The sequence below is a fragment of the Mustela erminea genome, chromosome 2, assembly GCF_009829155.1.
Source record: "Mustela erminea isolate mMusErm1 chromosome 2, mMusErm1.Pri, whole genome shotgun sequence".
Lineage (NCBI taxonomy): Eukaryota > Metazoa > Chordata > Mammalia > Carnivora > Mustelidae > Mustela > Mustela erminea.
The window spans coordinates 110,979,701-110,995,607 of record NC_045615.1 but is presented as its reverse complement, the minus strand read 5'-3'; the positions used below and the strand labels follow the sequence as shown (position 1 = coordinate 110,995,607).

Sequence of the window (15,907 nt, the reverse complement as noted above, 5' to 3'; positions counted from 1 at the left end):
TTTTGTTACAGGTATAAACTGGAATGTAATAGATGTCTTTTTTCATTCTCCTCTACAAAACTATTATTAAAAAAAATCTGCCTGTAGTATTTCAACTTGGAATACTTCTAAATAACAAAGATTTTTATTTGTTTTAGTAGAGAATGTTTACGTTTGAATATTTTAAATTCTTCACAATCATGTAGTTTCTGATAGTCATTGTGTGATTGTTTATTGTTTTGTGTGTTGCCTAGTTCAGCTTAATTCACCTAAAGGAAAAATGACACCTCATAGTTAAATTTGTAATTTTCTAATTCATTTGGGTTTATGGTTTTTGATTATTGTAAAATTTAACTTTTCCAGTAGGTTATATACTTTTCTCTCTTTTATAACACAGGTTTTGAGAGTATTTTAGAAGGGCTTTATGGACCACGGCTACGAAGAGACCTCAGTTTATTTGAAGGTAATGCTTTTTAAGTTTTATTTTAAAATTGTGACTTTTTGTCCCATTTAACAAATGAAAAGTAGTTGTTCTGTGCTAACTTTACATTAAACATAAATTTGTGGTCTTGTTTAATTAGTATTTTTAAATAAATAAATAAGTGATCCAAATATTGTTTTTGTTATTATATAACATTATCATAATCTTTTGAAAAATTCATTATACTGATCAGAATGGAAAGTGAAGCTTGGTTTTGGCTTAGTGATGAAATTTAATTTTTATTATAACGTACCCTTGCTTATTCTTAAAGAGGATTTAAAAGCGTTCAATTAAGTAAATATTTTCTCTTGCTCATGAGACAGGCAGCCTGGAAATCAGATTGCTCCTCTGAGAAATCCCACTGTGTATGTTCAGAGTTTTATATTTACGTATAATACTGTTTGTTATTAGCCACTTCTTTCAAATGCTGTAGCATAAAGCCTAGTGGAAGATTTTGATTTGTGATATAATTGCTGCGATACCATAGTTTATAGTTGTTTTATTGCTTGCTTGGAAAGTAGAGCAGTAGGAGAACGCTTTTGTAGACCTTTGAGATTTTATAATACAGTTTATTCATAAAATGAGTAACACTAGTGTAGATTTTCTGCTTCGATTTTGATTGAATTATTTCTGCATCTTGTATCTGATCTGTTTTATGTCCTAACTCTTTTGCCGTCTACTATGGTATCTCTCATTCTACTGAGACTCCAGACATCTTTAAAGGTCCTTCTCTCTCTGCTGTTTAAGCCTGTTGTGGTGAGGGAATGATGGTGGAGTAGTCAAAACTTTTCTGCCCATTCTTTATTAGTGTTGAGCTGGGTAATTAAATTAGGAATCATAGATCTGAAGGTATCTATGAAAGATCTTTCGTCTCAACCACCTGTCTTCTCCGAGATGAATTCATATCCATTTAAAACATGACTTTAAGAGTAGAGACTCCGAAATGTGCTTGTACTAATGTTCTATTATTCTTCCAGCTAAAATCATTTTTTATTTCTCTTAACTTCAGTCATTTCTCATCTTAATCATAATTCAACACTGAATTAAGTATTTTACCTGATTTGTTTAGCAATGCTAATACTAGTTTCACCTATTTTTCTGAGCTTACAAATGAACGAAGGAAAAATCTAAAAAACCAAGAATTTAACCAAAGCCTGACATTTCCTCAGCCTTCCTTTCTTAACCTGTTGTCCTCATTCATATCAGAAGTCAGCATTATACTTAATTGCCTTCTGACAACCCAAATTACATCTTGTGATTCAGTCTGTTGCTTCCCCCACTTTCACTTGTTTATCTATATAGTTGTATGTATACGTATATATTTATGATCCTTCAGAAATTGTTTATTATACAAAGGGCAGAATGTTCTAAAGGAAATAAATGCTTTGTATTTTGATTTTAGACTAGTATTTCTTTAGTATACAAGTTGGACGTGTTTATTTTAGGAAATTAAAAAAAACAGATAAGACAGAAAGAAAAAATTACCCCTACCTCCATGATCTATAGATAACTTTTAAACATTTTTATATGAATGTAAAATATGTTTTTATGTGTTTATTCTTTAATTATAGCACTATTTACTATATGCACAGTATGTATAATTTCTGTGATAATTATTCAGATAATAATTATGTATAATTTTTGTGCCTATTGTGCTCACTGGGTGTATAACGTCTAGACCATCTTTTGTAATGGCTGCACAGTATTTCATTGTAGATTTATAATTAATTTACTTGTTTAATACCCATTGCTGTTATCTCAGTTTATTTAAATTCAGATAGATCTTGTACTTTATGTTCATTTTAGTGCTTTTCTTGGTGGGCGTATTTAACAAAATTAGCTAAGCTTTGGAACTTACATATAGACACATATTTGTTGCTTTTTTTCTTCCTCCAGGTTTCTTAGGTAAATTCTTCTACTTTTCTTTCCCTTTTTTGAATTAAAAAAAATCTAATTAAATTGTAGCCTTGAGAATGATGATATTAATTATTGCAATACATCTGTTTCTGTTCAAGAATGAAGACAGCCATATATTTTGAGGGAAATTCAATTAGTACTATCAAAAATGTAGAGCCTCTTGAAAAGGCATGTAGAAACTATACATTATAGATATCTCCAGCTTCTTTCTTATCCTCTTATAAATAAGTGATAAATAAGTGTGGTTTCTTTGTTGTCATTGTTTAAAATGGTTTAATATTTAGATGCGGGGACTACAGGTATAGGTATTTCTCACCTTGCAAATCTGTATATAGGAATCAAATAGATTAGTGTATGTTTTTAGTTAAATCGTTGGAAATCCAAACCTTTGTTAACTCACTTTCCAAAACTGAGAAACCAAATATATTGGCTAGCAAAGGATTCTTATATATTATATATTACTTTAAATTATTTTTGTTATACAATTAAATGCATAGTATTTTAACTTTATAATATATTGATTTAGATAGAATTGCATATCTGCTGCTGTTTCTGTGGAAAATCTACTCTGAATTTCATACTACTACCTTAAATCAACTGTGGCACAGAGCATATTTTTAAGTTTAAGACTTTTGTATTGTATATATGATGGTTTTAAGAGGTTTGTATTTTAATTCTTTTTTTTTTTAAAGATATTTATTTATTTATTTATTTGACAGAGCGAGAGAGAGAGATCACAAGTAGGCAGAGAGGCAGGCGGAGAGAGAGAGGAGGAAGCAGGCTCCCTGCTGAGCAGAGAGCCCAATGTGGGGCTCGATACCAGGACTCTGGGATCATGATCTGAGCCGAACGCAGAGGCTTTAACCCACTGAGCCACCCAGGCGCCCCTGTATTTTAATTCTTGAATTTTATTCGGAACCACCACCAGATTAAATGGTTTGGAGGAAACTTTTAAGTGGTGCTAATTTTTATTTTGTTGGAAACGAAACATAAGCCTTAGTTTTCTATCTTCTTTGGTATGTTTTGTGACTTTTTCTCCTTCTGGGGAAAATATTTTGGCAAAGACAAGGGGGACTCTACAAAGAAGGTTTGAATGTCATAAACTTCAGCTTTATGTATGCCCAGAAAAGTTCCTTATATTCTGTGCTTCTCTTCCTTCTCCATCTCTCCAAAACTTGTTTTTCCTGTGCCACAGAACTTTTAAGCAAAAATTCCCTCTTTTTTTCTGCTTTAGTCAGTCCTTACTCATGTCTTATTTGTGAACTGGTTTCTTTCACCTGTGGGAACATCTAATTTACATGCCGTGATTATGGATATTTACAAAAATTTGTAGAGTGTGGTTGACCTGTGTAAACTGATGGAGCCAAAGGGAGATTATGTCAGAGGTCTACAAACTATAGCATATTGGCCAAATCCAGCTTATTAATTATTTTTGAATGGCCTATGGGCTAAGAATAATTTTTACATTTTTAAATAGTTGAAAAAAATCAAAAGATTAATATTTCATGACATACGAGAATTATGTGACGTTCAAACGTAATTGTTCAGTTAATAAGTTTATATTGAGAACACGTCTCATTTGTCGAAATGTCAGTGACTGCTTTTGTACTACAAAAGTAATGTTGAATGGTGTGGCAGGTGGTCTGGCCTACGAAATCTGAAATACTTACTATTTGGCTGTTAATAGAAAAGGTTTGCTAACCCTTGAGTGTACCACTGACTGAAATTTAATATATTTCACTTAATATATTTTTCAACTGTAAACACTGTAAGGATAGAGACAACAAAACTAACTTTTAATGAGATTTATTAGGTAAAACATTAAAAAATTTTATATGAGGGGCACCTGGGTGGTTCAGTGGGTTAAAGTCTCTGCCTTCGGCTCTGGTCATGATCTCAGGGTCCTGGGATCGAGCCCCGCATCGGGTTCTCTGCTCAGCGGGGAGCCTGTTTCCTCCTCTCTCTCTCTCTCTCTCTCTCTCTCTCTTTGCCTGCCTCTCTGCCTGCTTGTGATCTCTGTCTGTCAAATGAGTAAATAAAAATATTTTTTAAAAAATTAAAAAAATTTTATATGAGTATAGTTGTTTTCATTGGTTTCAGGTTTTGCAGCATAGCAATTCAGCTTCTCTACATGCTATGCTGTCCTCACCAAAAATAGAGCTGTCATCTGTCACCTTCAAGGCTATTACAGCGTCATTAACTATATCCCTATGCTGTGCCTTTATTCCTGTGACTTATTCATTCCATAACTGGAAGCCCTCCCCTTAGACAGTATTGCCCATCCTCCCACCCACCCTCTATTCCCTCTGGCAACCATCAGTTTATTCTGTGTTTTTATAGGTCCAGTTCAGTTTTCAGTTTACTCATTTGAATTAGATTCAACATGAGTGAAATCATGTGGTATTTGTCTTCCTCATTCTCACTTATTTCAGTTATATAATATTCTCTGGATCCATCCATGCTCTTGCAAATGTCACAGTCTCATCCTTTTTTAAGGCTATGTAATATTCCTGTGGAGGGGGAGTCTTGCATCTTCCTTCTGTATTCATCTGTTGATGGACACTGGATTGCTTCCTATATCTTGGTTATTGTAAATAATGCAGCAAACATAGGGGTGCATATGTCTTTTGGAATTAGTGTTTTTGTTTTCTTTGGGTAAATACCCAGTGGTGCAATTATTGGATCATATGGTATTTCAAATTTAATTTTTTGAGGAACTGCCATACTGTTTTCCACACTCTACCAATTTGTTTTCTCACTAACGTCATACAAGGGTTTCTTTTTCTCCACATCCTCTCCAACTCTTGTTATTTCTTGCCCCCCCCTTTTTTTTTCAAATTTTTATTTAAATGCTTGTTATTTAACTTACAGTGTAATATTAGTTTCAGGTATAGAATTTTGTGACTTACCACTTGCATACAGCAACCAGTGCTCATCATGAGTGCCCTCCTTAATACCCATCTCTTATTTGCCCTTTAGATTTTAGCCATTCTGACAGATATAAGGTGATATCTGATTGTGGTTTTGATTTACATTTCCCTGATGATGAGTAATGTTGCAAATCTTTTCATGTGCCTGTTGGCCATCTGTATATCTTCTTTGGAAAAATGTCTCTTTCAGTCCTCTGCTCATTTTTTAGTTTTTTGTTTTGTTTTGTTTTTTGTGTTTTTGTTTTTTTTGATATTGAGTTGAGTAAGTTCTTTATATATTTTGGATGTTAACCTCTTAACCTTTTATTGGACATATTATTTGCAAATATCTTTTCCCATTCAGTAGGTTGCCTTTCTGCTTTGTTAGTGGTTTCCTTTGCTCTCCAGAAGCTTTTTATTTTGATGTAGTCCCAATAGTTTATTTTTGCTTTTGTTTCTTTGTCCTAGGAAATATATCTAGAAAAATATTGCTACCACTAATGTCAGAGTAATTGCTGTCTCTGTTCTCTTTTAGGATTTTTATGGTTTCAGATCTCACATTTAGGTCTTTAAGCCATTTTGGGTTTTTTGTGTGTATAATCTGAGAAAGTGGTCCAGTTTCATCTTTTACGTGTAGCTGTCTAGTTTTCCCAGCATTTATAGAAAAGACTATGTTTCCCTATTGTGTTTTCTTGCCTCTTTTGTTAGATGAAATATTTTGAATGCTTATTTTGTGTCAGGAACTGTAATGAGCAGTGGGGAAAAAAATGAGTAAGTGGGATCTCTTCTAGGAATTCATTGCCTAGTATTAAGTCAGTAGTTTTCCAATATGGATTATTTATTTTAAAACCAGAGAATCTAATACTGCTCTATTTTATAGTTACATAAATTATATTAGCTCTTATCATTATGCACACAAAAACTTATCTGAGTGTATTCATCATGTATTTATAATACCAAGCTTAGAGAAATAGACTAAATATCCAAAAATAGGATATTGATTAAATAAGTTATGATATATCTGTTTGATGGTCCATACTTATTTATTAAAAATGATTTAGAAGTATATTTGAGCATAGGAAATATTTGTGACAAGTATGTGTATAATATCCTAATTTTTAAAGGAAATATCATTCTTTAAAGCAGTTTAAGTTTACAGGAAAAACCAAGTCGAAAGTACAAAGATTTCCGATATACCCTACCCCCTCCAAGGTTTCTCTGTATTAATATCTTTCATTAGTGTTGTACATTTGTTAGAATTATTGACCCAATATTGATATCTTGTATTACTTAAATACTCCATAGTTTACATTAGCCAAGTCTGTGTGTGTTGTAATGTGTATTTTGGCAAATTCATAGTCACGTATTTACATTACAGTATCCTACACAATAGTTTCATTGCCCTAAAAATCACCTGTAGTCCACCTTTTAAGTTATTTCCCCTGTCCCCAACCTATGTCAAACACTGCTCTTTTTACTGTCTCTCCTTTTTTCTTCTTCATGTCATATAGTTGAAATCATACAGTAATTCGTTTTTTGTTTTTTTAAGATTTTTTTTATTTATTTGACAGAGATCACAAGTAGGCAGCGAGAGAGAGGAGGAAGCAGGCTCTTGAGCAGAGAGCGTGATGTGGGGCTTGATCCCAGGACTCTGGGATCATGACCCGAGCCGAAGGCAGAGGCTTTAACCCAGTGAGCCACCCAGGCACCCCCAGTATTTCGTTTTTTCAGACTCATCATTTCCCTGAATAATATCCATGTAAGGTGCTTCTGTGTCTTTTCATGGCATCTTAGGTAATTTCTTTTTATTAACTGAGTAATACTACATTGGGTGCATGTAGCATAGATTGCTTATCCATTGATGTACTTGGAAGACATCTGGGTTGCTTCCAAGTTTTGGTAACTACTAATAAAGCTGCTATAAACATTTGTGTGCAAGGTTTTGTATAGACATAACTTTTCAACTCATTTGCCTAAATACCTAGGAGCACCCTTACTAGACAGTGTAGAAAGATTATGTTAAGCTTTGAAGAAACTGTAAGACTATCTTCAGTGGCCGTACCATTTTGTGTTCTCACCAGCAATGAAACGAAGTTCCTTTTGCTCTGCATTTACACCAGCATATGATGTTGTCCATGTTTCAGACTTAAACTGTTCTAGTAGGTGTGTAGTGGTAGCTCATCTTAATTTTCAGTTCTCTAATGGAATATAGTATTGAGCATCTTGTCATAACCTTATTTGCTATCTACATATCTTCTTGGGTGAGGCGTTCAGACCATTTTTGGTACTTGGTAATGATGACAGATAATAAAAATGATAGAATGAGGAAATACTTCTGCTTTTATTTTCTGAAACAGATTGTAGAGAAATCATCTGGGTTGGTGCTTTCTGTTTTGGAAAGTTGTTAATTTTTTATTTAAATTTTTTTAAGATTTTACTCGTGTCAGATAGAGGGAGAGAGAGAGAGCACACAAGTAGGGGAGGTAAAGGCAGAGGAAGAAGCAGGCTCACCACTGAGCAAGGAGCCCAATTCAGGACTCAATCCCAGGACCCTGGGAACAAGACCTTAGCTGAAGGCAGATGCTTAACCAGCTGAGCCACCCAGGAGTCCCTGATTTAATTTCTTGTAGATATAGTCCTATTGAGATGATCTATTATTTCTTATTTGAGATTTGGTAGAGAATGTCTTTCAAGGAATTTGTCCATTTCATCTGGTGTTACCAAATTTGTGGGCAACTCATATGCATAATATTTTATTATCTTTTTATTATTCATAAAATCAACAGTGATGACCCCATCTTTAATTTCTGATATTTTCGCTTTTTTTACTTGGTTAGTCTGCATAAGGTTTATCAATTTTATTGATATTTTCAAAGAATCCGCTAATGCTGATTTTTAAAAAGGCATAGAATATAAACTAGAAGGATATATTGCAAAATGTTAATCATTATGTCTGGATAACGGGATTACAAATAGCTTTTTCTTTTCTCTTTTGTAGTTTTCAGTGCAGTTAAGAGGTAGTTTTATAATGAAAAATTATTTTTTAGTAACATTGCCCACTGTTCAGTATCTTTCCTCAAAATCAACATAGTTACAACCACTTTTTCATGACCTTCATGAGAAATCTAGTTCAGTATTCTCTTTTTTCACTTTTCATTGGGCTTTGTCTTTAGGAACTTTAAATTTATTTCTTATGGTGAAAGGGTACAAAAGAGAATAAAAAATGTTCAAAGGAAGTACAATTATCTGAAAGAAAATGAAAGTAATGCCTATTGAACTTGTTAGGTGTTCTGTGTATGTTCTTACTTAATTTTGACTATACTCTTAAGATGCAGTCATTATCCTCATTTTAAAAGATGAGGAAATGAAGCCCAGAGAAAGTAACTTGCAAAGGCCACATCTAGTATTTGGAAGATATCTCAGTACCAAGGCTCTCTAATTTCAAAGTCTGTTATCTTTCCAGGACAGATTAGGTAAAAAGATTGGAACCAGACTTTGCCCACGAATATATATCCATGGTGAAAAGGTTGATCTTTTGTTAGTCATTTACTATTAGTTTTCTCTTTTTTTTTTTTAAGATTTTATTTATTCATTTGACAGAGAGCATAAGCAACAGGAGTGACAGGCAGAGGGAGAGGGAGAAGCAGGCTCCCACTGACCAGGGAACATGTAATGCAGGGCTCCATCTCAGGACCCTGAGATTGTGACCTGAGCTGAAGGCAGATGGTTAATTGACTGAGCCACCGAGGCACCCTACTATTAGTTTTCATTATGACATTACCTTTTATTAATAAGACTATTCTGGAAGGTACATAATTTGACCCTTTTGAGCTCATACAACTTCATGTATTAAAATTGCAAAATGAGAGACAATTTATTTTATGGATATCTGATTTATTGTCGTATTTTGCTTGAGAAATAATCTGTTTTATTATAGCATTTACTTAACTTTTACGGCATGAAAAGATAACCTGGACAGAGAAATCTGGCCTTGAGTTGATTTTTTAAAATTTATTTTCCAATAAAAAAATAATATATCTCACCATCATTTATTTGGACTCAAAATCAAAAGTTCCATAGAAGTATTATTAAATATTGGTAAGTAAAGTTGTAGATTTTTTACCCACAAAATTTAAGAGCATTTATATAATTGTTGATTATTCAGGGCCATTTATTTAATCACACAGGCATTTATTTTAATTAATGTTTCTTTGAAGAACTTCTAAATAACTAAAATAAATGAGATAATCTCAGCATACCCCGTTTTATCTTACAACTGGTAATTGTTTTAATTATTCCAAACTTGTTGTTCTTCGATTCAGCATATTTATCACTAAAGCTTCATGAAACCCTACAGTGATTTTTCAAAAATACCTCTTCTCCAGGACTACCAGCTATTTTTAAAAAATTCTAATGCTGGATTCCCTTCATATCTTTTATTCATGAAGCCATAATAAAAAAGGAGTAAGATTTCCTTGATCTATCAAAATTGTTATGCTTAGCATATGAGTCAAGTTTTTGCACAATAATACTGCCTAACAAATAGCTCTAAAATCTATTGCATCCTTATGGCAGTCTGATTCACTGGGCTTCAGGGATCACTTCTGATGACTGCCGGTCCAAGTCTGAAAGAGTAATGGCTACGTGGGGCAAGTTCTTTTCCATGTTGGGTGGTTGAAACTCAAGATAACTGGGGCAACTTGCCATACCTTTTAAAGCCTCAGCTTGGAATATATATTGTCACTTTTCCCACATTCATTCTACTGATGAGAAAGTTCTGCCTTCCTAGTAAGAGACATTGCAAAATTCCATGTTTAAGAGTGTGAATGTATTATTCTATTATAGTGATAGGTCAAAGGATTGAAGAAAATTATAAACCTAGGTAACTACAATTCTGGGTTTTTAATTGTATAGATTCCTTAAACTTTCTGATTTATCAAATCATTTGCAAAATAGTGGTCAGCTTTCTTAAATTGGTATATTAAAATTATCTGTTTTCTGCAAATGACCCATATTAAATACATTTGTGATTGTGCAGGATTTAAAAATAATGACTGATGACCCTGCTTTGTTAGTAACTAGCCTTTGGATGGTGTTTTATAGTTTATAAAATATTTTCACATTTTTTCATTTGATCCACGAATAAGGTGGTGGGATCATTATTTTACAGATAGGAAAATTAAAACAAAAACTTAATAACTTGACAGGGTAACAACTAGTACGTTCTATTCCAGTTGGAGACTTTAAACCCAGTTATCTTTCCACTACCCTTTGCTGGGTCCCATTGGTCCCATTTCCTACCATTTCTAAGTTTGGATAATATTGGGAATATTTCTAGACCAGGGCCCAAACCGAAGGGAGCTATTACTACACTCTTTATACTCCAGCAGATTACATTATCTTCTATTTTGACTTGTATATATCTCAATTGATGTAAGAATTTCTTGGGGGCTGATCCTAACTGGTATTTATTTATTACCATTCCAAGAAAAGGTAAGCTTATTTCCTGCTTAGTTTAACAGAAACATGTATTCAACTTATTTATTTTGAAAGTATGAGAGAAAATTACTGTGGTATACCAGTGCTTTTCACATTAGTACCCATGTAACTGCCTCAGATGATAATTGTTTCATATATTGGAGGTTCTATATAGGATTTATTTGGGAAAGGAACTTGAGGGGAGTTTTACTGCAAGCAGTAAGTTTGAAAAATCATTGTACCAAGTATAGTTAGGTTGACAGTGTTGTTATATTGTCATAAAATTTCCTCATCATAAAATGTTTGTTTTACACAAACTTTCTAATATAATAGTTGGATTATATGAAACATTCTTGTGAAAAAAAATTCAGGTTTTGTGTGGAATAATATAGCTTGTTTACCTCCCTTTTATTTGAACTCTTGGGACACCATCTTTAAACAATGTAATAAAAGTTTGATTTGACTTCTTAGCTATGGATTTCTACTTTTTTTTGAGGAGCATTTCATTTTCTCAAATCTGTGGGGTTTTCTGGTGTTGTACTCCATTTGTCTGTTTTATGTTGCTTTCGTGATGTGTAAAATTTATTTTTCCCCATGCTTCCCTATTTTGATTTCTTTCATAGTGTATATTAAAAATTAGTAGGTAATTATAAGTTAAATCTTTTAGAAGACTAGATGATACTTAAAACCCTATTGTTAGAAAATAAATTTATAATCAGCTCATTGTTCTTGCTTCTTTGTCCCATAATAATGCAAAATTACTCTCCTTACAGTCTTCTCTGTTTATTTCTTTCTAGATGTCATCACTTTAATTTTAAAGTTAGGCCTTCTCCCCTTACTATTAGTAGTTAGTTTTTTTTATGAGTCTTTGCTGTGGAGAGTGGTAATTTTATTTGTTTTAATAAAGTTAGTGTATTTAATGAGTATTTTTCCCTCTTTTAAAGACTGTGAACCAGAAGAGCTGACTGACTGGTCTATGGATGAAAAATGTTCATTTTGTAACCTACAGAGAGAAGCAGTCAGTGTAAGTTTTAGTGCTATGAAATTATTTCTGAACTAATTGCACAATTGTAACAGTTTTTTTAATTTGTTCTGAAAATTGGTGACTTACAATGGAAATTTAAATACTTGATTTTGGTAATGAGAAGAATATTTTAAAGTCTTATGTTAGAAGGCTAACATTTAGCTTAACTTGCAGGTGAAATCACAAAACACTCATCCTTTTTGCTTATTTCACATTTCTTCCTTACAGCTCCCTGACTCATGAAGTTCATTTTAGATCTGTTTTGTATTTAGGTAGGCAGTGTTGAGCTCAGAGTCCTAGCTTGGTTTGAGACCACTCTATAGTCTGATTTCTTAGGAATCTATAGTTGGGAGGATAACGTGGTACTACTTTTTAGCCTTTTACTTTCTTGAAGTCTTCTGGATATCAGAATTATTTCTTGTGTAAATGTTTGAATTGTGTCTACTATAAACGGGCATAAACTAGACAAGCAGCATCTTCTTGTATGGCGTGAAATCCTAATTCTTTACTATTGTGAGAAAGGCTGAGAAGAAATGAGAACTGGACCCATTTGGTCAGATTAGTGGGTAAACATACCTACTTCGTTGTTAAAACTCTAATTACTGGCATGCTGTATAGTGAATTTATTTAGCAATGTATTTTATCTATACTCCTCCCCCCTTTTTTGGGCTATAGTTTGCTGACAAATAAAGCTAATTTGATATCAGCTAAATTTCTTTTCTCCTGACTCCTGTCCCAAATTTTATGTTCTGTCTTTCTAATTTGTTAAATAGAATAAATGAGCATTTAGATAATATTTTTTGGCTGTTTTTAATGGAATCACATGTGTAATTAAAATGGATTGTTTTATGTTGCTTTTTTATAATTTTAGGATTGTATACCATCTCTTGATTCTTCACAGTCAACCCCAACGGAGGAACTATCATCTCAGGGCCAGTCCAACACTGAAAAGATTGAATGCCAAGCAGAAAATTACCTAAATGCACTCTTTCGAAAGAAAGGTAATATTGGTATACCTTTTCATTTAATATTAGCAGTAAAGATCTAGACTGTTTGTATTTTTCTCACAAGTCTTTTTTATATGCCAGTCTTTATTCTATTTTTTATTATTTTTTTATCTTTAATTTTTCTTCACATTTTTAGGGACATTAGGATTCTCAGTTACTGTAGTGCTAATCTTCTCTTAGCCATTCCTTTTCACCACTCTTTTCTCAGATCTCTTCCTGACTTTATCAGACATTTTTCTCATCTACTATAGGCAGACAGGAAATTTTTTTATGCTTCTGGTCTTCCTTATTTTGTTGCTGTTCTTAAGACTTCAAAAGTTCTTTCATGTTGAATAAGTGATAGATATATACAAAGCTGTCTTTAGAAATATAACAGTTAAATCCTTTATCAGCCAGGTTGAAGTATATTTGCTGGCTTGGGCTATCAGTGTTTCTTTGGTAGCTTGAGTATGCTTACTTAACATTAAATGTCAAATGTTCTTTTTTGCTTCCTGTCTGTCTAAATTATTTAAACCAAATGAGGCTTGTTTCACTTGTTCCCTTACTTCATACACATGTATCAGAGAGAAGTAGTTTTTATATCTTAGTTACTTGAGAAAAACTTTAGAAATATAGAACCTTCCATTTTTTGTTCTTGGCAATTTCTTTGTTAGTAGAGTGTCTTAATTTTCACCATATAGATCCTTGGAGTGAGTCATGGTGTAGGGTGAATGCAGGTTGGGAGCAGTTACCATTCTGCCTCCCACTTTCCAGAGATCAAGAAAAACATTACTGTATTTCATCTAGATATTGACTTTGCCTTACCCGTCTTTGAAATTATGTTAATATTGGATATTTTTCTCTTAAATTGCTAGCTTTCGGATTTTAATTAATAATGTGGAAAAGAATTTTCATCTTTGAGCAAGGAGGCTTTTGTTTAGTCCTCAGTGTTAAGAGTTCTTTTCTGTGTTGAAATATAAGAATCTGTGATTACATTCATTACATTAAAAAAACCTAAAGTTAAAGGGCGCCTGAGTGGCTCAGTCAGTTGAGTGTCCCAACTGTTGAGTTCAGCTCAGGTCATGATTTCAGGGTTATGAGACAGAGCCCTTTGTCAGGCTCAATGCTCAGTGCAGAGTTGGCTTGAGAGTCCCTCTCTCTCTCTGCCCCTCCCCCCAATATGTGTATGTTCTCTATCTCTTTCTCTCCAATAAATCTTAAAAACAAAAAACAATAACAACAACAACAAAAAAAAAAAAAACAAGAAAAACCCTAAAGCTAAGAACTGTATTTTTTAAAGTACAGGAGACTGAAAATCTCTTTCTATATGTTACTGAAGTGCTTAGTGTTGAGAAATTGGCATTTCTCTTGAAAAAAATTTGAGAGGGAGAGAGTGGAGGCAGGGGGAAGGACAGAGGAAGAGGAAAAGAGAGTATCTTAAATTGACTCCTCATTCAGCAGAGAGCTTGTTGTGTGGCTCAGTTTTTTGACCCTGAGATCATGACCTGAGCCGAAATTGAGTCAGTTGCTCAACCAACTGAACCACCCACGCATCCCTAGAAATCTTTTTTATCTGAACCAATATTAAAAATATTTTGCATTCTTTCTTTAAGAACTTTATAACATTAATTTAGAAAATTTTATTTTGCCAGTGTATTTACATTTATAAGAAGAATTTTGTTACAGACTTCTATCACTAAGAGAAGTAGAAGAAATGTACACATTTATATATGCACACAATAAGTTTCACTCACCTTAGAACTCATTACTCAGTCTCCTTTTTCTTGAGTGATTTATAATGGTAGTAGCTAGAATTATCAATAATAATGACCTATAATTTTTGATAGTATGGAGTAACCTGTGCTCCATTGCCCTGTTAAGAGTAATCAGAAAACACTTGGTACTATTTCAGCTGATTCAAGCATCTGGGTCTTCAAGAGGTCTCCTACCAAAGGTTGGGTGAGTGTTCATGGATATTTAGTGACCTCTCCATTTGAAGATAATCTTGGTTTTCTTCAAGATCTTTGAAGGATTTCAGAGTTTTTAAATGAAAGATTCAGAGTTTTTTTGCTTTACTTCGCGTCTTACCTTTGTTAATTCCTTTATTTGTAGTCCAATGTGATTTTCCAGATTTAATTAAACAAGGATTTTTCTACTCATTTACTTGGTTTTGTTTTTTTTCCTTATTTTCAAATTTTCTTTGAATAAAATCATTTTAGAGATTTCCAGTATGGTCCAACTAGGATAAGGCCAGAAGGTCATACCAGTATCTTTAACTGATGATAACTCTGTCATTTATTTAGATAATTCTGCTGTTAACTTGACATGGAAATAAAAGGCATAAACACTTCTGGGTGTTTTGAGTAACAAATAAAATGTTGATAAAAGATATTGTTGGTGAAGCTTTTATTTGATTCCTGAAAAGTTCCCAAATTCAGCCATTTTCAGGAATTCTGGTTATTAGTAATGTTAGTTTTATTGATAAGTACAGATACTGATCTTTTGCTCAGTTTGAGGAACATATTATGTTAATCATCTTGCCAAAACATAAAGAAATCTCTTTGTAGCTTTATTGTAGCTTGTTTATTATTTCTCCTAACTATGGTTTTAGGATGATGATAATGATAAATGTAAGCTGTTATTAAGAACCCACTACACAGGATAATGATGATGATTGATGTCATCCGTTCTGATTGAGCACTAAGAATTTTTTACACCTTTTCATTTAATCTGAAAACAATGTTAAGAGATAGGTACTATTGTTATCATTTTAACAGGTAGAGACAGTGAAACAGAGAAGTTAAATAATCTGTCTTTTGGTTCTGTTACGAACATTTGAGTCCTCAAGAAGTTTTAAAAAAAGTTGAGAAGTGTTCTGTGTGAGAAGCACCTATATTCTTTTATGTACTAAGTAGGAAAATCTTCCTATTCTCTACTACTTAGCCCCTGGGATTAGAATTATTTTAATTGAATTAGGCAGACTAGAGAGGACTTGTGAAAAATGCTGTATTTCTCATACATTTCCATTCTTCCTTTAAATGAACTAGAAACAGTTTTAGTGATTAGTTTCCTTATAGAGTTTAATAATAGGTTGGAGGAAACTTAAATACTAAATACAGTTTGCCAACCCCTT

The 15,907-nt window shown here is 33.0% G+C and overlaps 1 protein-coding gene across 16 annotated transcripts in view; it reads left to right on the top strand.

The window, feature by feature from the left end:
- LCORL (ligand dependent nuclear receptor corepressor like) overlaps positions 1-15,907 on the top strand; it is a 161,288-nt gene that overhangs the window by 40,609 nt on the left and 104,772 nt on the right. For 14 of the 16 annotated variants that reach the window (XM_032333949.1, XM_032333950.1, XM_032333955.1 and 11 more), the window contains exons 2-4: positions 377-442; positions 11,709-11,788; positions 12,660-12,789. In XM_032333949.1, the coding sequence (XP_032189840.1) occupies positions 377-442; positions 11,709-11,788; positions 12,660-12,789 (276 nt within the window). Of the gene's footprint in view, positions 1-376; positions 443-11,708; positions 11,789-12,659; positions 12,790-14,686; positions 14,734-15,907 lie in introns of those variants that run through there. The other 2 variants (XM_032333956.1, XM_032333946.1) reach the window with 2 other exon arrangements.